At 40.5% G+C, this 24950-nt stretch overlaps 1 protein-coding gene across 7 annotated transcripts in view; it reads left to right on the forward strand.

The window, feature by feature from the left end:
• Positions 1-301: 301 nt before the first annotated feature.
• NLGN1 (neuroligin 1) overlaps positions 302-24950 on the forward strand; it is a 315570-nt gene continuing 290921 nt past the window's right edge. For 4 of the 7 annotated variants that reach the window (XM_075509052.1, XM_075509054.1, XM_075509055.1 and 1 more), the window contains exon 1: positions 302-794. In XM_075509052.1, the coding sequence (XP_075365167.1) occupies positions 302-794 (493 nt within the window). Of the gene's footprint in view, positions 795-1249; positions 1310-24950 lie in introns of all 7 variants that reach the window. The other 3 variants (XM_075509050.1, XM_075509051.1, XM_075509053.1) reach the window with 1 other exon arrangement.

Raw genomic sequence — 24950 nt, forward strand, 5'->3', positions numbered from 1 at the left:
CGGCTAACTGGATTTGATTTATAAGAGGGGATTCTGCAGTAAATGGCTGCTCTCTTCATATTGCTGCTATGGAAAACAGAATTGTCAATAGGATGTAGTCTGATAAATAGTGCTGAGTGAAGATGCAGCTTCAATAAGTGTGAAATCAATGGAAGATACTTACCGCATGAAAAGCCTTTTGAGATTTTTCTGACAGGCAGCTATTTAGGAAACTTGATCTGTTTCCTTCGGTTGCCCTGTTTTTACACCAGTGGATACAAATCAGATTGCTTCATTGTAGTTACACAACTAATGTGGGACCATGGCCTTTCCAAGATCCGTGTGGCTGAACTGTGTATGGAGAGCGATGATAGTCCGCCTGTTACACATGGGATTGAATGCCACTTTTGCTTTTTGTATACTTGGATTTTTGCTTCACGCTGCAGCTGTGTCCTCCCAAAAATTGGATGATACCAACCCAGTGGTGACCACCAACTTTGGCAAGATAAGAGGGATTAAGAAGGAACTTAATAATGAAATTTTGGGGCCCGTTATTCAGTTTCTTGGGGTTCCGTATGCTGCCCCTCCAACAGGGGAGCGCCGCTTTCAACCTCCTGAGCCTCCGTCTCCCTGGGCAGATATCAAAAATACCACTCAGTTTGCTCCAGTGTGTCCCCAGAACATTATAGAAGGCAGGTTGCCTGAAGTCATGCTTCCCGTGTGGTTTACTAATAACTTGGATGTAGTTTCCACCTATGTACAAGATCAGAATGAAGACTGCCTCTATTTAAATATCTATGTCCCAACCGAGGATGGTGAGTTAATAGCAGGCGAAACAGGGAGATCTTTTTATTTTCCTGTTCTATGTTCTAACAATATTAATTCACGTGTACTGGTAGCATGCATGGCTTTCTTCGTTTGCATGCCAGCATATTATATGTATGCATGCTGCTTTTCTGTGTATGCATCTGTCCTTGGTTTTTTTGGTGTTTTTTTTTTTTTTTTTTTTTTCCTTTCTGTCTACACTCATTTTTTTCTCCCACAGCACGTGTATTTTTAGGTCAAAGTTGGTACCTAATTCTCATTGCCACCCACTGACTTCTGGGAAGATGCATCAACATCTTATCCATTGCATGTGCAGGCACAACGAGTTGAGAATCTTCCGCACCTAATAAAGCAGGTCATATTTAAGTTAGATAGTGGTGTTGCATGCTCCTACTGTCTGTGATGGAGCTCCATGTTATTTTCTAGTCTTCTATTCATTTTTCAGTCAAAAGAATATCCAAGGAATGTGCCAGAAAACCCGGCAAGAAAATTTGTAGAAAAGGAGGTATGTATAAAGTGGACGAAAAAAAAAATGGGGGAAAGATCAAAACCGTGCAAAGGAAGAACAAATAATACAGCTGAAAGAGGCTGATTTGCTGATGCTGTGAAGTGAACTGTTAGGGACTATCTTGTCCTAATGAAGCCAGAAAGGCATTTAAAGAGATGGACCATGTAAAGCAGATGAGAAGATAACATTTGTAAAGCCTGAACTCAGTTGCACCTGATCATCTCTGTTGCACTATGTCATGCTGACCTTATGGGCAGCTCCTCTGTCTTGGCCTCGTGGTTTAGAGGAGTGTCTGTCACTCGTACGGGGATACAGTATGTTGTATATGCATACATAGGAGGTAGCTTACATGCCTGGGGCCTCGTGCTATTGCCATTGAAGTTGCTGGCACGGCTCCACAGCTCTATATTCCAGTGGTATAGCATAATGGCTATGACGTACTATAGCAAAGCAGAGCTGAAAATCTGCATTGACTTTCTACGTGATATACCTTATTGTCTTGGAACAGTGTTAACTTTCCTGAAATGTAGACGTGAAACACTTTCTTTCATTTACACGCTTCTAAAAGTGAGCGTTGATTTCCTTTATTACGTGATTGCAGCTCTCTTTGTAAAGCTGAAAATCTCTTAACAGGGGTGTAGGGAAATGTTAAAATATTGTGACATTGTACTTTGGAAACTAGGCTGCTTTTGGAAGCTTTGAAAACTTGGCTTCTGCCCTTTTCGTGTTAGATAGTATGGGAGAATTTGCAGATTTCTTTGTGAACATTTGCAAATTCCTGAAGCAATTGATATGTGATATAGAAGGTGTATTTTGGTACTGATTTAAAGTAGGTATTTGGCACTAGTATAAAGTACTAACTTTGTACTACTTTACACATTTGTTTTACATGAAATTATTTGTCTTTATTGTTTTCTTTAAAATAATGTATTATTTAATAGCTGGACTACATTTGAATCTAGAATACTTTTTAGGGTAAACAAAGTAGTGTGGACATACATGGTTGCCTGTTAGCTGTAATCCATATTTTTTATATCAGTTGCTATATATCCCTGTTATTCCAGAGCAAATACATTTTAGGAAAGTGTCATAGCAGGAAATTGTTTAGGGTTGGGCAAAGTTCAACTCTGTAAACTCTGTATTTAGGTTTTTCTAGGCATCTAAATGAAGGTGGCCTTATCGTCCAAGGTTTTTGCTCCTACAGCTCCTACTGACTGTTAGTTGTAGGTAGTTGTTAATTATTAATTGTTAATTGTAGTTGCTCAAAGTATGCTTTTTTAGATGTCTAAATTCACTTTCAGTGACTTAAGGCAATTTCTTTTTAAAGTGTCAGGTTTTGAGGCAACGTCTAATGTTTTATATTGGGGAATTTTTGCTCAGTGCTGTAAAAATACAGTTGTTTAAGCTGGATTCCCAAAGTTGGAAACAAAGATAATCAGGGTACTGTGAGCAACGTCACTTCTTCACACATCATTCAAGTTAGAATAACTGCTGTCATTTATATGCATTCAATTAATGTGCAGTGCTGCAGCAGTTATTACGCAGTTCATCAAGCGTGTGTAATTAGCTGAGCAACTTTCACTTCCTATCACCCAGATGCTGATTCACAAAGTCATAAATAAAGATGCAGATCTCCATCATTGTTCTCGGAAAGCATCTTTTCCTATGAGAGAATATTAAAAAAAAAATCAGAAAAATAGCAAAAATAAAGGGAGGGAGAGCCCAGTAGATGAGAAAGTCATGTTTATTGTCCTGTGAGCCTGAAGGAGAATAATGAGAGGGTTATTTGAAATTCAGTAGGTATCCTTCCAGTTAAATTCATTGCACACAGAATCACAGAATCGTATAGGTTGGAAAAGACCTTTAAGATCATCAAGTCCAACCGTAAACCTAACGCTACCAAGACCACCACTACACCATGTCCCTAAGCACCTCATCCAAACGTCTTTTAAATACCTCCAGGGATGGTGACTCAACCACTTCCCTGGGCAGCCTGTTCCAGTGCTTGATAACCCTTTCAGTGAAGAAAAATTTCCTAATATCCAGTCTAAACCTCCCCTGGTGCAACTTGAGGCCATTCCCTCTTGTCCTATCACTTGTCACCTGGGAGAAGAGACCGACCCCCACCTCTCTACACCCTCCTTTCAGGTAGTTGTAGAGAGCAATAAGGTCTCCCCTCAGCCTCCTTTTCTCCAGACTAAACAACCCCAGCTCCCTCAGCCGCTCCCCATCAGCCTTGTGCTCCAGACCCTTCCCCAGCTTCGTTGCCCTTCTCTGGACACGCTCCAGCCCCTCAATGTCTCTCTTGTAGTGAGGGGCCCAAAACTGAACACGGTATTCGAGGTGCGGCCTCACCAGTGCTGAGTACAGGGGCACGATCACATCCCTAGTCCTGCTGGCCACGCTATTTTTGATACAAGCCAGGATGCCATTGGCTTTCTTGGCCACCTGGGCACGCTGCTGGCTCATATTCAGCTGGCTGTCAACCAGCACCCCCAGGTCCTTTTCCGCTGGGCAGCTTCCCAGCCACTCTTCCCCAAGCCTGTAGCCTTGCATGGGGTTGCTGTGACCCAAGTGCAGGATCTTGCACTTGGCCTTGTTGAACCTCGTACAATTGACCTCGGCCCATCGATCCAGCCTGTCCAGGTCCCTCTGCAGAGCCTTCCTCCCCTCCAGCAGATCAACACTCCCACCCAACTTGGTGTCACCTGCAAACTTACTGAGGATGCACTCGATCCCCTCGTCCAGATCATTGATAAAGATGTTAAACAGAAGTGGCCCCAACACAGAGCCCTGGGGAACACCGCTTGTGACCGGCCGCCAACTGGAGTAAACTCCATTCACCACCACTCTCTGGGCCCGGCCATCCAGCCAGTTCTTTACCCAGCGAAGAGTACACCCGTGCAAGCCATGAGCAGCCAGTTTCTCCAGGAGAATGCTGTGGGAGACCGTGTCAAAGGCTTTACTGAAGTCTAGATAGACAACATCCACAGCCTTCCCCTCATCCACTAGGCGGGTCACCTTGTCGTACACGCAGCACAATACATGATGTGTCGTACACACAGCACCTTGTCCACACACAGCACAATAAAAAGCAGCAGAAGCCTACCTTTTCCCGTTGACAAGTGCAGAGAACTCCTGAATGCCTTCAGCCTGGGCAGTTGGCATAGCTGTAGTAATCTCTGTCCTCTGAGTAACTCATGCTCTACTCACGTGTAGATAACCTAAGATTATCCTTGGCTTGGATTGCCCCCATACCTAGTAGTAAAAGGAATCACGTCGTAGAACAAAGTTGCAATAGAGTCACAGCATCTTAGCAGCAACAGCAGCTTGGAAATAGCATTGGTTTTGTATGAGAAAGAAGAAAGGCCCAATATTCTCTCTCTTGCTGGAGTTTTAGGTTGCAGTCATTTCATTACATTTAATGATGAAAATTATTGGAAAGAGAAAATACAAAACTAAGAGGCAGACTTTTACACCATCTTTTTAATTAAGAAAGGATATATAAATTCGAAGTGACTGAACCAACAACCCTGTGCTATTGTATATATTTGATTCTTTCTTATTACATGAACTAGGTTGAATTAGATAAAAAAATTAGTATCTATACTTAATTGTCAGCTGAGGGACATGAGAAAATGCAAAGTTTTGAAGAACAGGGAGTAATGTGATGAAGACAGATGCAGAAAGGAAAGGAATTCTATCCATGTGTCACGCTAGAGATTGTAATGAGCATTATAACCATTACCACCTGTTGGTGGGATTTGCCGAGGCTACAAAATGAAAGGCTGGAGCTGGGTGAAAAGGAATGAGACAATATAGCATGCTTTTTGCTAAATATGGCATGCTATAGTATGCATTTTGCTATATTTTAGTATACTTAATCTTCAATTTACTGATTCAATAGATAAAGATCATCTGTTTTCGTGTCTTTTGCTTCAGGTACGTGAAGGTCAGAGGATACTAATTCTTTTATGGGGATGCATACAAGCAGAAACCTCTCTATTTGCTAGGGCTGGTTTTAGAAAATCTGTGCAAAGGCATCTAATTAATTTTGTGTTGTTTTTTTAGAGGCTAGACTCCATAATTCTAGATTTTAATAGAACCTAGGTTATATTGTAGGTAACACCATTTTACTGACTGATATTAATTATATTGTTGATTAAGTGGTATTTCTTGAATTTCCTGACAAACTTTTGCATCATTTCTAGGGAATACCTGAATAGTTTTACACTCTGTTTGGTATTTCAGATCTCTATTTTACTTTATAGTCAAAGCACAAATATTTTACTTGTGATCCAGAATGACAGGTTAACTTATTACCTCTTAGCAGGACTGTACATCCTGCTTTAGCTGCATGCCTGTGCTTTTTTTAATACTCTATATTAATTTTTTTGCGTTGCAACAGTTTGCACCATTAATTTCCTAGTTTAATGACAGCTCCATAAAGAAATTTTGAAAATGATCACTAATGTGAACACTAAAAGAAACCACAGGTATTGTGTGTTCTGCGCTTGGGATGATAGTATGCTCTTTCTTATGCACCTGTACTAAAGCCCTCATATTGCCTGAAGATACCTGAATGTGAAAATGTGGAGGTGTAGTTTTTGTAGAGAATATGATATATACTCAATGTCATGGAACTAGGCACATGCGGTTTTGGATACGTTAGTATTTGTAGGAGAATTGGGAGTAGAGTAAGGAAAGAAATCACTTGATCCTTACTTTTATGTTTAGGAATTATCAGTGGTTAAGAGACCGCCCAACATCAGTGACTTCTTCACATGTGGATTCTGTTTCTTATTCTGGTTAGTGCAGTGAATAAATTTTAAATGCAAAGAATCATGATCTGAACTACCTCATTTGAGAGTGTAGGATTAGACAGCTCTATTAATATTTATGCCTCCTAATGGGCTACTTGATTTGCAGAGCAAAGCTCCCAACACCATACTTTCTGGGTTGTGGCTGTGGTTTCTATGGACGCATAGGAACATATATACATACACACAAATACATTCTTGGAAATGAAACACAAATCACAGTGCTATAATCTCATCCTGCTTTGATCATTCATTGTTTTCAATAGAGAATATGCTACATCAGTTGTGGTTCGTAAATGGCACTGATAACTTTAAGGCTTTTAAGCTTAGCAATATGAAATAGTTTTTACAAATCTAAGCAGAAATGAAAAGATCCCAATTTAGCCTCTTACCCTGTGTTTCTGTTGGGTGTTTGTTCCAATAATCCATTTAACTATCCTAGAACTGCTTACTTATCATCAAATTTTGGTAACGGGGAATTAATGCCACATGTGCTGTTCCTATGGACTTCATTAAATGAACTTCTTTTTGTATACCTGTTTCAGCTCTGAAATCAACCAGAAAAGGACAAGCTGAGACCTGTTAAAATGTGTATTTCCACTGGCAAAATTTGTCAATTGATTATCAGATTCTTTTTTTCTAAATATGTAATGTAGAAAATAATATCAAAGTAATGGACTCGTAGATGATATATTGTCAAAAATGATTGAAATATTCTTTCTCCATGGCCATATAAATGAAAAGGATAAAATCTAAGGTGTGAGCCTCCATCACTGTAGACTGAGCTATGTTAAAATACATTGCATTGCCAGTAGGCTAAGAATGTGCATTTGCAGACCGTTACCAGGGCTCATGGTGACTTGAGAGCGAGCGTCAAAGCCCACAGAGCTACCTTAGTGTATATCTCGGTGTATATCAACCGTTACAAAGGGTCTATATCGTCATTAGGCCACTTTGAAAATTCATAATGAATTATTTGCCTGTAGTGTATTTGTGTCAGTAGTGGCCTGCACACATGTGAAGTTTTGCCCCCGTTCACCCTTGCTGGCTCGTGGCTGAAGAGCCCTCATCCTCATTCTGGCCTCGTGAGGCCAAAATTCATCCCTGCGGTATCAGCAGGCACAAATGCATCCCTAATCCTGAACTCCAGTGCTATGCACGAAGACACAAAGATTGTTCTATTTTTCTGTTCCTTTTTGAAGCATTCCTGTTTTTCTTTCCTCAGATACCACTGCAGCATTTCCTATTATACTAGTAATACATGGAAGAAGATAATGAAGCAAACATTGTCTTGTACAGACCTTTTCATCCTTTCATAATCTAAAGCTGTTAGTGTCAGTTAGCAACATTTTTCAAAGATGTGCAGTAGGTTTATGTCATATTGGAAATAAAATAAAATGCTTAAACTCTGATGTACTTTCTACAGTCCTCTTTCTGGGTGAGCCAATGCTTGACAACAGAAGACTTTGCAGGCTGCATTTTAAGACTCCAGTCATCTTAAATGCCATCAACACTGGTCAAAGTCCTCTGTAAATGTCTGGTTGCTCAGGCTCGGAGCTCTTGCTGACCACACAGTCGTCGTGCTGTCATTGCTTTGTTCATATACCTTGACAGTGCTTATAGCTCTAACAGGTCTTAAATTCTGATCTAATTCCATTCCTTGTCCATTATTTTACTGCTTGCTTTTCATTTTCTACATCCTCCCACACACAGGCTCTAAAATAGTACTGTTATCCTGATAATACTAAGTCGGATAAAACTGGTTTGTGCTTCTTCCCCTGGCCTTTCTCGGGTGGACCAGTTGTACTCAGTAAACAACTGAGATGGTTTTCCTTTCAATCTGCTAGTTTCTAATTTAATATTTAAAGCCAGACCGGACAAATATTATAAAAAATAGCTACATAAGTATATCTGTACATTTTCAGGAGGAACATTTGAGTAACTAATAGGACTTTTGGATAACTATTATTTTCTGCTTGCTTTCTTGGTCATTTTTTCCCTCTATTGTATTATTATTCCTTTGCTCTTCTCTGTGTTCATGCTCTTCATGTCTTTGTTCCTTATAATACACATGGATACAAATATTTTTAGTATTCTTTGCATATTTTTTGAAGCTTGAAACATGATGCTTACATGTGTTAAATGATTCTTAAGGATCATCTCAATTATAATGTTAATAATCTGCTTATAACTTGAATATTGCTCCAGTATAATTTCACTTTTTTTTCAAATTCTTTTCACTTATAATTCTTTAGCCCTCTTCATTTTTACTTACTTTATGTTGTCAAATTTACATGTCTTCTCTACTTTGATATGTATAGTGTTATTAATTATACTCTGCATTCAGAACCCAACTGCTTTAATGAGCTTAACATAAATGAGATTTGTTTTTGGGATATCAAACCTTTTCCTTCTGTTTTAATATTAATATCTCTTATTTTACTTTCTCATGCTTGTAATAATGAAGACTTATCCTAAAAAGAAGCAGCACTGAACAATACAAGGCTAAAGGAAATGGGACAAAGCTGACTTTAAGCTATGTTTGCACCTAAATTCTAACGCATCGCCGGGACCAGAGTGGTCTCTGGCCAGAATCGGAGCCACCTCGGGGCTGCTCTAAGGGAATGCAGAACTTGCACGGCACATGGAAAAGGCCTAGTGCAGGTGCTGCAGCTGATTTTCCCTTCCAGAGTTTTGCCAAAGTGTTTTGAAACATTTCAGCAGCAACAGTAAATCATGTTGCTAATTCCTCTGCTGTGGGAATTCTTTTAATTCTTTATGCTATCAGAGCCGTAATCAGAATCTGCCCTGGTAGAGTTTTCTGTATGCTTTTTATTGAGGGTGGCTTTTGCCTTTCCTATTCATACTAATAGTACAGTACATGTATAGTAAGTGCAGTCTTAGGAAGGTGAAGAGAAGGAAAATTATCTGGCTGAAGAATTTTTGGTTCTTCAGCTGATAAAGCTCTGGAAGAAGTTCCTTTATTGAAATACCATTGCCTTGTAAAGGTCCGTCCACCAAGGGGGCGGAGGGAGAATAAATCTTCTGCAGGTTTTCTGTGTCAGTAGGAGTATAGCCAGCAGATTCGACCAAGAAGTCACATTTTGGGAGAAGATCATAGCCGGTATGACTGGAAAGCTGTAGCAGCAGCTGTGCTGGAGTGCTGTGTCCTGAAGGAAGGCTTGCAGTCTCTCAGCAGCTGTCAGGGACTCCTCCGCACATGGGCCTTTTCCTGAGCATTTTATGGTGGTCCAGGATCTGTCCCTTTATGTTGCAGAGGAATCAGAGTACAGTTTGTATGCTGTGGTGGGCACTAGTCACATCTTCCTTCTCTCAATGGTAATTTACAATTCAATGTCTTGTGAGATGCTGAGCTACCATAGAATTATTAGGTTTGAGCTCCATTAATGTCAGTGGTTTTGGATCAGGCCCTGCAGAGGTGAAGTTACTGAGGTCTCTCAATATGATTTAATATTTGTTTAAATAATTTTTTTATCCTTATATTATTTTATAATGTGTGGAAAATCACATATATAGCATATATAGAGAGAGACAGTAAGGCAAAATCTATAGGAGAGAGACAGCCATTTATTATTTGTATTTGTTTTCTGGAAAGCTTCCATTTGTTACATTTCACGCTTTTTGTAAAGGCCTTCTTTAATTATTAGCTGAAAGTCAGGTATTTATGTAATTACCATAATTATATCTACACATCTAGTGTACTTGCAATTATTTCATTAAAAATTGTAATTTTTATACAATTATAGGGGATAATGACGTCCTTGTAAGATGTTGCAGAAGCCCTAATTAAATGGTGGCATAAATGAATTGGAAGTGATTTTGAAGTTTTGAATATTGTTTTATCAGAAATATCAGAAGTGATTCATCCACATTATGAACTGGCAGTAAAACCCCTCCAAAGTTATTTTGAGAAAAGATTTCATAGAGCTCATGGAAAAGAATTTGTCTCTATTGCCTTTACTTTCTGTTCTCTATATTCTTACACCTAAAAAAATGTCTGCAGATTTTTAATGGAAAGGTGCGTTGTGTAAGAAGAAGATTGCACGGCTTGCTGAATCTTTCTAGAAGGCTCAGCCCGGAGCAAATAGGATCTACGTGCAAGCACAGTCTGTACTTAGACATCCTTCTTCTACGCAGAGGGAAAACCCTATCCAACAGTTGGTTCAAGATGATGAAAAAGCTCCACTAAGCATAAGGAGGTTTTCATTACGTGCTGAGTTTTGATGATCTGCTTATATATTGGAATGTCCAAATAGTGCAGCTCCAGGTGTTGGGGAAAGAGAGACGGAATTCCTCTTGTAGCACCGGTCCGTGTGATGCTCCAAGCACAGGAGGTGGACAAAGCAGCGTGGATACAGAGGAACCCTGTGAAGCATCTCCCTTTCTCTCCTCCAGAGTGGGTGGGGAATGACAGGCAAGCATAAAATATGCCAGAATCTACCAAAACCTCAGGATCACAGATTTCTCATCCTCTTTCATGTGTCAACTTTCTGTAGTGTACAGATGATCTCTCTTCTCTCCCTTCAGTTAATTTTACAAGTCATTGAAAATGGCAGTAAGGCGTATATAATTTTTAGGCTTATTGTATCATTCTGTTTTTTTAAATCTAATATAGCGTGTTCTTAAGTGATGGGTATGTAACAATGTACCCATGGCATGACTGGCAACCATGCAGCCACCCTTACCATGACATCTGCCTCGGTTTTGCTTCTAAAGACAGCACCCCGCTGTCGGGCTGCGGCTCTGGGCAGACTGGAGCTATGTACAAACCAGCTGGAGGGGCCTCCCATCTCTCTTGCACCCGGCTGCTTACCTCCCACCTACCAGCTGGGGCTCCTCCTCCAGTCTTTGCTCCCAGTTTCGTTAGGGGAATGACTCATGCACATTCTTCCCAGTTACTTCGGATGCATTCAGGCAGGTTAGAGAAACCTTCTGTTTAATTCACTTAATTCACATCAGCTCGCTTTTGCTCAGCCTGATTAAGGAGGGTTTGCAGGATCTACTCTCATGCAGAATTTTAATGTCCCACAAAAGGATGGAGACAAAGCTCCAAGAGGCAGGAGATCCTGGAGGGAACAGTAATGTCTTACTGTACCCTGAGCTGCAGAAAGACCGTCCATCCACGGCCTGGAGAAGCGCTCCCTGGCTCTGCCATCTTGCGTCAAGGTTCCTCGCTGAGGCAGCCAACACGAGAACTGGTTTGCTCATACGGTTGTGGTGCTTTTCTAAGGACTTGCTGCCCTTTGACCAGAAGCTGAGCGCCACCGTTGTGGTCAAGCTCCCTTCCAGCGCCCTGGCAGGGATTTTTTTAGTTTCTGCCAACACTACTCTTTGCTTTTCAGTCTTTAATATATTAGTATTAATGTAGTTAACAGGCAACGGAACACACCGTTCACCAGCTGGATCTAGCTGAACCAATGAGAATTTAGTCTCTGAGAATCCTCATTCCCAAAGCAATAGTTTTAATGAGATGGACCCAGTGGTAAGGGAATACGAACCATGCATTTATCTATGTATATGTATATACATATACAGTCATAAACAGATTTGAAAGCTCAAAGGAAAACTAGTACAATTTCTCTTACTTGCTTGCAAAATTGATATTGATTTGTATGTTTTCATATTTATTTTAAAGTGCTAAAAAGAATTTGGAGATTTTTTTTTTTTTAAATCTGAACTTAGTTGCTGAAGGCCAGTTCTAAGATGTGAGCCAAACAGATATTACGGAAGATTTTGCACATTTACCTACTCCAAGACTGCTTTCGTTAATGATAGTGCCCCATGATCTATATAGCAGTTCGGATATATGAAATATTACTGTATATAGCTGTTGTAGAGGCAGGTTTACTTCAGGAAATTTCACAATAAATCATCAGGCTGTAAACCTAGATTTTTAAATCTTAGTCCTTTCCTTGTTTCTCTGTGATGCTAAACTCGGACGAAGTACCTCTCCGTTTGAATCAATTAACTGCTGCGCTGGGTGGAACAGGAAAGAGAATTAAGTTTGTTTTCTACACTTTTCAGTCATTAACCGAGCTGTTTGTTAATGACAAATGGATTACTTTTGCTAGAAACAATAAATGTTGAAACCAAAAATAATTGCTATACTTAAGTGCTGAAGCACCTGCGGTCTCTTTTATATGAAGGTTCCATAGATGAAGTCTCGCATAAGGGAAGAAACAAAAGATGCATCGATTGTCTTTTCTTTAAAGTGCCACGAAACCTTTGATTAACTGGCAATGCTGTTGCAGTTGCAATTCTGTAAGTATTGAAGGTGTTACCTGCCCAAAAGCACATTTTGGTACCAGATCATGGGAAATGGGTGCTTGAGTTTGAGAGACATATGGACAATTGCTGAAGAGGTCACAGTAAAAGTCCCCCCCATCCTGAATCTGGGCCTGTTGGCAGAAATCCCTCGCGTCCCCTTCTGCGTGCGTTATCTTCTGTGTCGTTCACACGTGAAAGAGAACATTGCCCCTTCAACTGTGAAGCAGTCATGTGTTTTTGACAGGCTGATTTTGTTTCTCTTCCTGACATCTTTGAAAGATGGCTGCCGAAATGCGGTTAGGCATGAGAGGGACGTTCGCTTGCCGAGGTGAGCTGGGAGACAGAAGATGAGCTGAAAAAAGCAGCAAGGGGATTTGACAGCAAAGAAGGCTCCTGACACACTCGCTGAAGCAGGTGTACACTGCCAGGCAGTGTGCAAACCGAGCAGAGAAATAGGATTAAAAGGCTCTTTCCCTTTAGGCAAAATAAGACCAAGAAGAAGGCAGTGCTCAATTCCACCCTGCAGTTTTAAGTGGCAGAAACTCTTTTTCTCTCCAGAGTTTGCTAACATATATTAGTTGCTGTTTTTCTGCCCAGAGCTTTGACATACTCGGCTACAAGCTCGTTTGGCTGACTATCAGCACAACAAACAAGCAGCAGTCAAACGAGAGAGGAAGAGACAAATGATTTGCCAGAAGTGCTCCGTATCCCCTTCCACGCTTGACACTTGCGCTGTGCAAGTGGGCTGGCTGTCACCCCTTGTCCAGTGCTGGGGCATGTGGTAGAGGCTGCGTCACAAAATAGGTCTGACCTAAGGTAGGGCAAAAGCTAGCCCTTAATATCGCTCGATTAAAAACAGATGAACTCGGCAGTAAGTCGGATTTTGGCCTGTTGTTTGAATTATGAATATTCTTCTAAACGCTGTCACTTCCTTAAAGAAATGCAGCGGTTTCTGTTGAATTTTAAGTGACTTTGGGTTGAAATTCGGTGTGAGTGATGATCTGGCTCAGTGAATAGCCTTGTTATTATTTGCAATTTGGGGTGTTAACCTCTTCACTGCTGAGATCTCCAAGTGCAGCGTGCCATTGTACCGGCACTCAGGAACTAGAAAGGCTAAGAAGCCATTGAAACACATTCAGGAAATGTCATAATTTTCAGGCTGATGAAGTGCTAGCCTGGAAGAGAACAAAGAAACGATAATAATAATTACATTTACTTTATGCTTGCGAAGAAGACAGTTTGAAGGAGAGCGGGCCACAGACAGTAGCTCATTTTTGGTTCTGCCCCCATTAGTTATGTCACATTCCTCCTTTACTTCTGTAACCCCAGAAATGTGCTGTTTAAATGGAGCTTGGACGCAGAGGGACGATTTGACACAAAGCCAAATGTCCCTTTCCAGTCATTCTGGACCTCGCTAGCCTTTTCCCCTTCCCTCCCTCCTCCCCCGGCTAAGCAGCATCTGGCCCTCTCCCTGTGGTGAACTTGTGACTCTATTTCAAGTATAGATTTAGTTATTAAATCTGGAGATAAAGTATGGATCTGTTCCACTAATCAGATACTCCAGTGATTAGAGCCATAGAAGTACTTGGAGAGATCAATTAGATTAGATTATCAAATCATTATAAGCAAACTCTTAAAGACAAAGCAATAGAAAGTAATCTTGTGTCACTGTGTTTCTTTAGAGAATATTTATACTCTCTTATTGTTTGTTTGCCTCTGTTTTATTTGCATGTGTTAAGACTGCAGTGGCACTGAGCCTCACGCTCAGAACTGGGCTGGAGGACAGAATAAACCAATTTGTACACTAAAACTCTCTCTGTGATGCTGGTCATAGGCTAAAACACATTATTGCTTGTACTGTAGGTGAAAAAATACATGCACGTGGAAATCTGACTTCATAAAGCAATTGGGCAGTTTCTTGGGGCAACTCATTTCAGACCTCTGGGGTTAGGCAGGAAGCCTTCTGTTCTCTCGCCAGCCTTTTATTATCTCTCTTATCTCATTCTGTAGTTATTATTTTGACTGTGGAATCTGATTTTGACTACTCTTATTGCATAAACCCAGTGTTATGAACCAACCCTAGCTAATTCAGATAAAGGCTTGTGATTCATTCTTTAGTAGTTTGTTTTCAGGGTTCCTGTGAAAATGGTTTTCCAGTGTATAATAGGCATTCGTGTCACTCCTAAGCCTGCAAGTTGTGTTTTCTGCAGCCTGCAGTGTCATTTTCTTAACATGTATATGTGTATATATATATATATGAGCTTTTCTTTATTAATATATATTTTAGTAAGTACTCCAGCTGCTGCTAATATACTGTTTTCGTGAGAGAATTGGCAGAATAGTATACATCAAAGGCAACAATTAGCGTATTTTCATTTGACTTGTTCAGCCTATTAGGTTGTTAAATTTTGCATAGAAAATCATTAGCATGTTTAATTTGGGAAGGAAGCTCTTGGAAGAGGAGTTGTGGATGTAAATCAATCAGTGAGGAGGCTCTCATACAACAGCAGCTAGAGCTCTGAAATATCATGAAATATATTCCCATATTATTAACTGTAAATGCAAAGAGGTGAAAAAACTGCAGGATTATCACTGGTTTAGGAGTTAACAAAGAAGCTTGTGATGGCTTTGTCTAATATTAAAATCTAGAGCAAGATTGTATCGTATTCTTTTCTTATGGAGCACTGGCATAGAAGTACAGGTTTGCGGTTGCTACTCTTTTTTAAATGAAGGTGAAGGACATCCGAACCAGACTTGACATAACATAGCTCATGGTGTTTTTTCTTTCCTTTCCCCAAAACTGGTTCGAGAACTGTTGCATCACAAGTGATCGTGCAACTGTTACGCATGTTGCTTGCCACTTCAGAATGAGCCGAAGTTGAAAAAGTGACAGAAAAAAGTGCAAAGTGCCTTTTTCCCCTATCTTTATTGGCAGCATGTGACCTGACATTCTGGCAATTTAGAAACAGTTATCTGGTATTAAATAAATTCTAAAAGATTTGAATTTTGGCCAATTAAAGTCAAAGAGGAAAGGTCAGAAATCAACACCAAAATAGAACAAATATTAACTAAAGATTCCATCATACAGCAGCTAATCAGGGCTTTTGTGTGCCCTGCTGTGCCAATATCTATTCAGAAGCTAGTCATTATGTCTCTGTTCTGAAAAAGAACTAATTTTGAAGACTTCCCTGCACTAAAATCAAGTAATTTACTGGCCCTTTTTGCTGTGTTTTTATGATGTTTTGCCTGATTAGACATTCAGTGCTAGACACAGTGGCTTCTGGTTTTGTCCCTGCACTTTTCAGGCTCAAATTTCTTTGAGTGCAGTTACCATGCTTTGGTGCCAAAGTACTTGATTGCCTTCATAAACCAGGATATTTAGCGACAAAACTGACATAAGCATCGGGATTACGTTACTGATTATTTTGAAGGCACAAAAATCCATCAAGTCCTTTCCTTTGTGCTCCGGTGGAAAGCACCTGTACCCATTTGCACTCGGTGGGTAAATTCTTGGCCACGTAAAAGTCAATCATGAAATTCAAATCAAGTTTTACAAGGCCAGGCCCAAATTTCCATATCTAAAAGATGAACAAACTTAAACTTAGAGGTAGAGACAGGGGATTTGAATGTTTTGTAGATTTCGAAAATTGTGCCCGAGACACATAAATATCTTTTCCCTTTCTTTGTCCTTTTTTTTCTCTATTCTTAGTTTCTCAAAATAATTTCATACCTATCTTGTATCACGGCCTCTCCTATAATAACAAATCTCTTTTACCTTATTCTGCACTTTTTCTGTGTTTCCTGATCTCATAGTCATTATTCTATCTGATTTTTCTTTCTTTCATGTTTCCACCTCCATTGTTTTCATTTTAGAAACATTTACTACCTCTTTAGGGCTACAAAATCATGAGCTATTAATTTGCCACTATATCCTTTATTTTTTTCCTTTAGACTACAGACGGAGAAACTAAGACAAAAGAGTGTACTTTTGCAAAGTCACACACAGAGAGGGAAAGAGACTGCATGTCATTGTGGAGCTGAAATTAAAACATCCCATTCTTTTTATCGCATGTTTATTTTTTTGGGCCAGGCTGTTTATGATGCTTCTGGGTTGCTTGGATGGTTCATGTAGCTGAAGCAATGCTTCTTGTCTTTAATTCCTGCGCAACTTAATCCGGATCTTTCCTAAGTGCAAGTGTTTGTCAGGCAGTTACCCCCCATAGGGGTGAGAATCACATCTTGTCTTAGCCCATGAAATATTTTCCGCCTCCCACTTGTCTTGCTGCCTTACAGCCTCCAAATAGGGAAAAAGAAAGAGTTGCTGCAGCTTTTATTAATTATTTACGTGCTGTTATCAAACATTCCTAGAGTGCTGTAAATTTACAGGCTTTAGTACAAACTTGGAGAAAACAAGATCCCCGCTCTAGAGAATTTACAGTGAAGAAAAGACAACAGAGGTGAAGATATAAAGCCAGTGGATGTAGTAAAGTAGTGCAGAATACAGGAGTTTTGATAAGAAGGGATTGCCATAATACATGGTGTGAAGGAGAAGGAGCGCACGAGTGCTCGGATGCGTGCACCGAGTGCCCGAAGAGGAGAAAGAGGCAGCAGTAAAAGCCAGTAGCAAATAACGTACAGGGATTACAAGGAAAGCAAAAGAATTGACCCGATTTGTGTGTTTACCGCTCAGCGTCTTAGTGGTGCTCTTTCAGCTCCTGAATATCATCATTTCACTCCATGGGTGGCAGGGGCAAGTGCACGTTTCAAATGAAGACCGACGTGATCGAACAGGTCTCTCTCTCCACCGTGGCTAGTTCATGTGTGTGCCAGTTTGCGACTGTTTCCAAAAGTCATATGAAACAATGGGAAATGGCCCCTTCAGAGGAATTAATGACGCATTCAGCCCCTAGCACAGGGCTTCCTTTGGGCCAGTGAGAGTAGGCACTGTATTTCTGTCTTTCCCAGAGGCAGCAGTGTGATGGCAAAGTGCTGCAGCAGATGTGCATTGAACTTCGTCCCTAACTTCATGTAGAACCATTATAATTTTCTCCTTTTTTTCTGAATACGATTTTATTTTTAGATGCATGAAAGGATGAGCACAAAGAGTAAAAGTGTATATAAACAACAGAGAGTAACCAGAGGTGAACAGGCTAGATTTAGCTAACAGAAATCCACAGATGCTGACATTATTTTCCAGTGACTTTATGGTATTACACGTTGTGTGACCGTGTACGTTGTATGGTAGCGTGCAACTGTTCCATGTGGTACAACTGCTGCTATGGAGATCACCTGAAATAATGGAATATTAAATGGCATAATCTATGATAAAGTAATCAGCCATAGCATAAAAAAATACATGTTAAAACAATACAAATTGTTGCCTAGAAAAAACAATGTGTCTGGGTGCGCTACTGTCTCATCTTGTTCTCCTCAGTGCAAAGGGTTGCTCTAAATCACTTCCGACCGTGTTACTTGGGCATCACTTCTTTTCTGATCAAATGCTGTTCGTTGTACTGAAGAGCTGCAGAGTATACTCAGAGACTCAATCTGCACGTATTTAAGGCCCTCAGTTAAGCGTGCTCCTAAGGAGAGCAGTTGTGGAACACGGGGCTTACGCAGGGGTAGTTCAAGGTAGTCGTTAATTTAAAGACTTGCCTGGTGGCAACATTGCCATTAACGGCTATAGGAGGAGGATTTGTCCCATAGTTTGCTGAAACTGGAAGGGTGACTCCTAGGGACCATAAAGCCCCTGGATGTTGCTTTGGCAGTTTAAAGTGGTTGTAAAATGTCTGTAAGTCTAGTTATAATGTTATTATAAAATAGGCGTAATTGTAGTCACTGTATGAGTTCTGAGCAAGACGAATATTTGTATGGTTGTGTGATTTCACCCTGAGCTGAAAAGACATTGCTGTTGGCCTTCTCTACTTGCAGTTGCATTTATTTGCTTATTTACTGTAACTTTTTTTTCACTAACTTTAAGAGGGAATATTTTAAGATAACAAGAGTGGAGTGTAAGCGTCTAAGTCTGTGGACAAAAAGATCAGCCAAAACCTATACACGGGAATGAATACGTAATCAGTAACCTTGTACTTGCCTGTTATAACAAAATAGCCTTAAAGAACAGAACGTTTGACTGTAATGTAAGTTGGAGTTACTTCCCTGCCAGGGCAGTAATCCTCTTGAGGCTGTCATCTATTGCAACTTGAGCGATTGCTAATTGCTTTTATGAAAGCACCAGCTTCAACTATATGTTTAGTATGTCACCTGTACAGCTTTATATTTGCACGTATTTAGAAAGGCATTCATGCGACGCTGAAAAAATTAGGAAGCAATCCTACAAAAATTAGACTCACATTTGAACTGTAGCATTAAACACGCTGAAGCCACAGAACAAACTGTATTGTACCTATCACGCTTTCAGTTCAGAAATGTGGGAAAAATGTGGTGTTTTGCTAACTGCGAACACTGCCCACACCTCCTCTTGGTCTCCTGGGTTTGCACCTGGCACCGATGAAATGCTGTTCCACAGAGCAAGTGCTTATTATTTGTTAGCCGCTTTTGGTGCGAGACTTCCCAGATCCAGCAACGCGCCCGAAACGCTGACTGTTCAAGCAGATGTTAAGTGCTTAGCGGGTTTGAAGGAAGCGCTGACGTCCCTGATACCTGGCTTTACTGAAAGGAGAGAGGGCCTTAACAACACAGCTGGGGTTCACCTTGGGCTTTGCAAAAATTCAGATTTGGATCCAGACTGTCTGGCTTGAGCCAATGCTTCCTTCAAAGAAGAGATAATTAAAACGACTTTTATGTCTTTCTTGGAGTCATCATGTCATTTGTTCTGGCAGCAGATGTGACAAAATTATTGTACTTATTTTAAGTTTTCTGCATTATCTTAATGGCCCAGAAAAAATTTAAAGGAGGTTTAGATTGTGTGGAATACAACGACAACTGCATTAATGCCGGTGTTTCTGTGAGCGTGGCTTTTCAGTATCCATACTCATTTTATGGTCTGTGGTAGGCAGGGTTGAACTGCTTTATCGTTTTGCTCTATTCTAGTGAATCAGAGTAATTCCTCACAGTAATAAACCAGAAACCTGAATTAGCAAAAATCTGATCCCTAATTGACCTTATCTTGCTGCCGGTCTGATGTAATCCAGATTCTGATGTGATCTTGCCCTCCTTTCTTGTGAATAGTGAAAGAACGCTCACTCTCATTGATTAAAAAACTTAGTTTTCTTAAAAAAAAAACAGGGTAAAAAAAAAAAAAATCTTTCAGGCATTCTCCACTTTTGTTTTATTAGTTTCCACAATTAAACTTGCTTGCATTTTTTAAATTGAATATGTTGCTGATATGACTCTACATTCTTGGATACATCTGTGTCTTTGTGCATATGGTGGTGTCTATCGTGGTAAAATTCTGCTCCAAGTGCAGTATAGCAGCTAAAAGCTCTGGTACCTAACAGTTGTAGGAGACAGATGTAGATTTTCTTTCTCTCCTTTTTTTTTTTTTTTTTTTTTTTTTAAGCAGGAAGAAAGAAACTGTGTTATATATTTTTAATGAAATGGTATTCAGATTGAACAGTTAAAGACAGACTTGTAGTAACCGGCTGATTACTGTGTGCTTGGCAGTTACCCTTGTAGTAGCTGAAATCATTGGTAAAACGGTGATACAGAAGATACATGTTGTATTTTAACAAACCATTGCTAGATGAAATTAAGATGAATTTTTAGGTTTTGTAAATCAAAGTAATATAAATATAAAAGCTACGAGTACATTTTATGGATTTTCAATCCTATTAATATTTATTAAACTACAGTTCTTTAGATTTCTGTATTTCAGGTACTCTGTCATGCAATAACACAGGATTGTCTGAGATGAAAATTGACTTGGACCTAACTGAAATCAAAGAGAACCGATTTCTTCATTTCCATTCCTCAGACTGACAGAAATGCATAAAGTAGAAAACTCCGAAAAACATAACAATTAGATTGGAAAAGTCCTTGCTACTTTATATATCATGGATAGTTTTAGGAATAAAGATGTGCAAAGTTCTTAAAAAAAACCCCAAAAAAACCCAAAACCAAAACAATACAAAAAAACCCCCCAAAACCAAAAAACACAAAACCCAAAAGAGAAAACCCCTATTTCATCCTGTATTACTATAAAAATGTAATAGCAATGCAGCATTGAGGATTACCATCCAGCCTTCAGAAGTGCTTCTGCCACCTTGTATCAGTCTTCTTGTCCACATCCTCTGTACTGTTCTGGACCATAGTTTATGGTACACTAGATTTGTCAGGGAAAGCAAAAAATGCTCACTTCTGCGTAGCAATTGCGGGGAAGCGGAAGGCAGAATTTCCCCACCAGCCGCAGTGGTGGTTTACCACCGGTGGGGCCAGCAAGTATTTTGTATCAACACAACTGCATTCTGTATTTCTTTATTGAGATTTATATATTAGCATACATGTATCTTTTAGTGGTTTTATTATGGTAATTCGAGCTTTTTAGTTTGGTAAAAAAGCAACGCCTTTAGTCCCAGGGTGCTTTGTGAAGTAGTTTTCACCCGTGGCAGATTCACTATCACCACGTCCCGCCGTGGCTGGGCCGTGGGTGCCAGCTGGTGCCATGTAGTGTCCATGCCTCCTGTTTGCCTTCCTGTCACGGCATACGGCTTCTCCCCAGATTTATTACAAGTACTGACAGTAGGTATTCCTACAGATAGAGTTGCTTTACCCATTTGCTTGTTTTTCTTAGTTTTTCTTAATTTAAGTTTGAGCAATTAAAATCGTCTATGCTGGTATCGGCTTCAGGCTGAATTTTGTGGGAAAAGCTCAGTGAAGACCTCGTAGCTGTTTGCCAAGAGAAGGTAGAAATGCACTATTTTGTCTTGCAAAGAAAGTTGTTGCAGCTGTTTGATGGAAGACCTGTGTTCTCCCTTGCTCCGAAGCAGGCATGGGGTAGATGTGAGCATGTAATTATAGACTGTAGACTGTTTCATAAGGCATTTGCATAAGAAGCCAAATTAGATTAGTTTAACATAATTCTGGTGTTTCCTAACCTCCCAGTCTTTGCCTCAGCAACCTTAATGTTATTTTAATATAGTTTCTTGAGATTAATACAGACAAAGAGTCCCCATAGGTCCTATAAATCTGATAATCACATAGAAAATCTAACAGGAGACGTTTCTGAGAAAGAACAGGAAAATGCATGTTCATATGGAAATGAGGAAATGTTTCTTTATGGTGGCTTGCAGAAAAACTCCTGTAAACTACCACAAAAAGTGGGTGAAATCTTCATCCCTTTGAAATCAAAGGGATTTACTTGAGAGTTTACATGATTAGCACAGAAAAGATATCTGCTGCGGTAGAGGAAGAAGGATTTTTTTAAGAAGCCTTTAAAGTGACATAGTGAACTATTAAATTCTGTAGATTTCTATAGTAATGTTCTGTAGGATCCTGTCATGTTTCTCACAGCAGAAAATGGACTTGTTAGGCATGCTTATTTGCATTATTTATAATCCAAAGACAAAATTCAGACTATTTCTTACCAAAAAAATTATCATTTTCCTATGTTAGTTGTTGCCTGAATAGTGCTGCGTGTTCTCTTGAATTCTGGGGTGGCCTGCTGGAGGAGAGGTAGTTACATTTCCTTACAGATTATATTAACATTGGATTAAGAAAGCCACAATAAGAATTATCTACTTGATCTTCCACAATTAAGCATTAGTCTGGTTTAAATCTTTAAAGTATCAGCCAGTACAGCAGTGCAAGTTCTAATTAGCATCGTAGCTAATGCATATATTGGTGTTCATGTGAAATAAACATGCCAAAGAGCGTAATACATGTATTATTTTAATGCTTGTGGGGGTTTATTGTGATGTTAATTATAAATCAGGATGAAAAAAGAGTTATGTAGATGTTCTTCTTATTAATTAAAGCAAAATACACTAATAAATTGATTTTTTTTTTTTTTTCCCCCTCCATTATAAGAATAGAAAGTGGGAAATGACTTGCTGCCCTCACCTTGCTCTCTATTTGAGATTACAGGAAAAAAAATACCTTGAGCTGCTTTAATTTGTCTTTTTCTCCCTAAATTTTTGGCTTCACCTTTTCAAGGCATTTTCAGCGATCACAAAGCTTAGAAATATATTAGCTGAAATTGTCATGTAGCCTTTGGCTTCAAAAGGCTTAAAGAATGACCTGAAAGATGGCGAGGTTTGTGATTTACAAACAAATACACGCGAGCATTAGTGTGACAGTGATAATTTGTCACTGCAGGGGTACAGCCCGCGCTTGTCCTGGACCCACGATGGCCCTCAGGTTTCATCCAGCTTTTTGGGACGACAGAGAAGGAAAGGTGCACATGCTTTTACCCCGGGGGATTTTGAAATGGATCGCTACGTTTTAATGAGTCTCTGGCCCGGAGTGGGGAACCCCCCTGTTGTAGGGAGGCAGCGGGTATCTCCTCAGCGTGACTGCCCGAGTCCCTGCGTGGGCAAGTTTATTGCAGTGAATACTTCTCTCTCACCTTAGCCAGAGAAACAGTTGCTCACATTGCGGGTTATATTACACAAGCATCCCCCTTTGGCTGTAAAATCTCCATCCTTTCCTCCTCTCGCTGCCTTTCTTCCCTTCCCCCCAGCGAAAAGCACATCCTACGGCAGCAGAACCATCAGCGCGATTTCAAGTACGGAACTGTACAAGGGAGAAAGGAGGTTAAAAGCCCTTAAAGCATATGGCATGCTTTGGCTTAATAGGAAGTAGGTGGCAATCTCCGCAGGGATGCAGCATGGTTTTTTGAAGCGTTTGTTTCCCAAATACCTTTTTATGATTTTTCCAGCGCAGACATGCAGTAAAGCGAATGTAACTAGAATATATGCTGCGGTGTAATATGCGCCTTCTGTAAATGTGGCAGTGATGGGTTTGACGAAAGAGGAGGTGGCAACCCAAACAAAGACAAAAAGTGCTATAAGGACTATGTAGAAATTAAAAGCAGGTGCCATTTAGGGTATTGCTGTAGAGCCTGCTGATACTGTTTACTTCCCTGCTGAGGTAGAAATCTTTCTCCGCTAAAAGCCTTCGCAAGAGCGCTGAGGATATCCCTGTGCAGCAGTGTATTACAGGACACGCATTTGAGAGGAGAACTGTTAAAGCCATCTCTTAGTTTTATTGAATTATTACTGCTCTGAGAAAAAATATACTTTCGGAAAAACCCAGCTGTTAAACATAGTGCTTTTGGAGCGAGCGTGTTTACTTCAGCGTGGCATTTAAAACTTATTTATCCCAAAAATCAAGCAGCAAAGGCTAGAGCACTGGATGCAAGAAACAGATTTACAGATCTGGGTTGCTTCTCCTGCAGGAGCCGGTTTTGGGGGCACTTTCTTCAGCACGGAGAGAGCAGCTGGGGCCGGCCCTGTGAGCGGCTGGGCCGAGGGGGCAGGCAGGCGGGTCTCCGTGCGGTGGGGGGTGTGGGGGTGTGCAGGCTGGACGTGCCCCCCGCGCAGCCACGGGGGGTGTCAGCGGGGGGAAGCCGAACTCGCCAGGGCTGCTGGAGCACTGCCGGAGCACCGGGCACGGGCTAGATCACAGGTTAGCGATGGCGAGCAGCTTGTTCCCATCTCTTCCCTACCTCCTCCTCTCCCTCCCTCTCCTCCTCTCCCTCTGAAGTATATATTATTGATGCCGAGGCAGGATCATAGAGCCGTGAGCATCCCGTGGCAGTTCGTGGCGCGCTATGGCAATTTATTTTTCTTTTATTACAGAAAAAAAGGACTCCCATTTCCCTACACTGTCTGTAGCAGCTTCTGTTCCTCGGGATACAAAGGTAGAAAATGGAGTGTGTTCCTATAAAAAGTAGGTGGAAATTTTAACCATTGTCTAGAAGCCCTCACAATATTGTGACTGCCGTGGCAGGTGAATAATAAGCCACTATGCCAGGCTTCCAGCTAAATGGGGCTTTGTCCTGTCTACGCGGCAAAGACATCCAGAAGAATGCCGAGCAGTTTTCCAGTATACAATGAATCACTCAGTGAGGCCAAATTACACTCTCCGAACACTCGTCCCAGATATTACAGCTGTTGAGGGAAGCTGCTTATGAAACAAGGGTAGGCTCAGTCGCGTCGTGACCTTACAGTTCCTGCGCTGTAGGAAATAGTTGGGGTAACTCTCTGCAGGAATAGCGTTACTTTTAAACCCATAAAGCTCTGCAAATGGAATTACTGGAGTGTTAGAAAGGTATTACTTTGGGACCTGACCTAGTCGGGTGTATGCTGAAAGCGGTGTGGTAGCCGTTTGGGTAGGTTGCATAAACGTCACGAGAGAGAGGGGTATTTAATTCAGAAACTTGGCAAAACTAAGGAAAGGAATAGCAGGAAACGGGAGATTTGTCTCTCCCCAGCCAGGAAACCGATCACAGTTGTAACATACTTGGTGAAATGGACTTTTCCTTGCATGCTCAGCTTCTGCTACAGAGGGAGCTGTGTCAGTATTTAGGTATACAAGTGGGAATTTGAGACGTGTTGCAAAGCAAAACA

This window comes from Mycteria americana, chromosome 7 (assembly GCF_035582795.1).
Source record: "Mycteria americana isolate JAX WOST 10 ecotype Jacksonville Zoo and Gardens chromosome 7, USCA_MyAme_1.0, whole genome shotgun sequence".
Classification (NCBI taxonomy): domain Eukaryota; kingdom Metazoa; phylum Chordata; class Aves; order Ciconiiformes; family Ciconiidae; genus Mycteria; species Mycteria americana.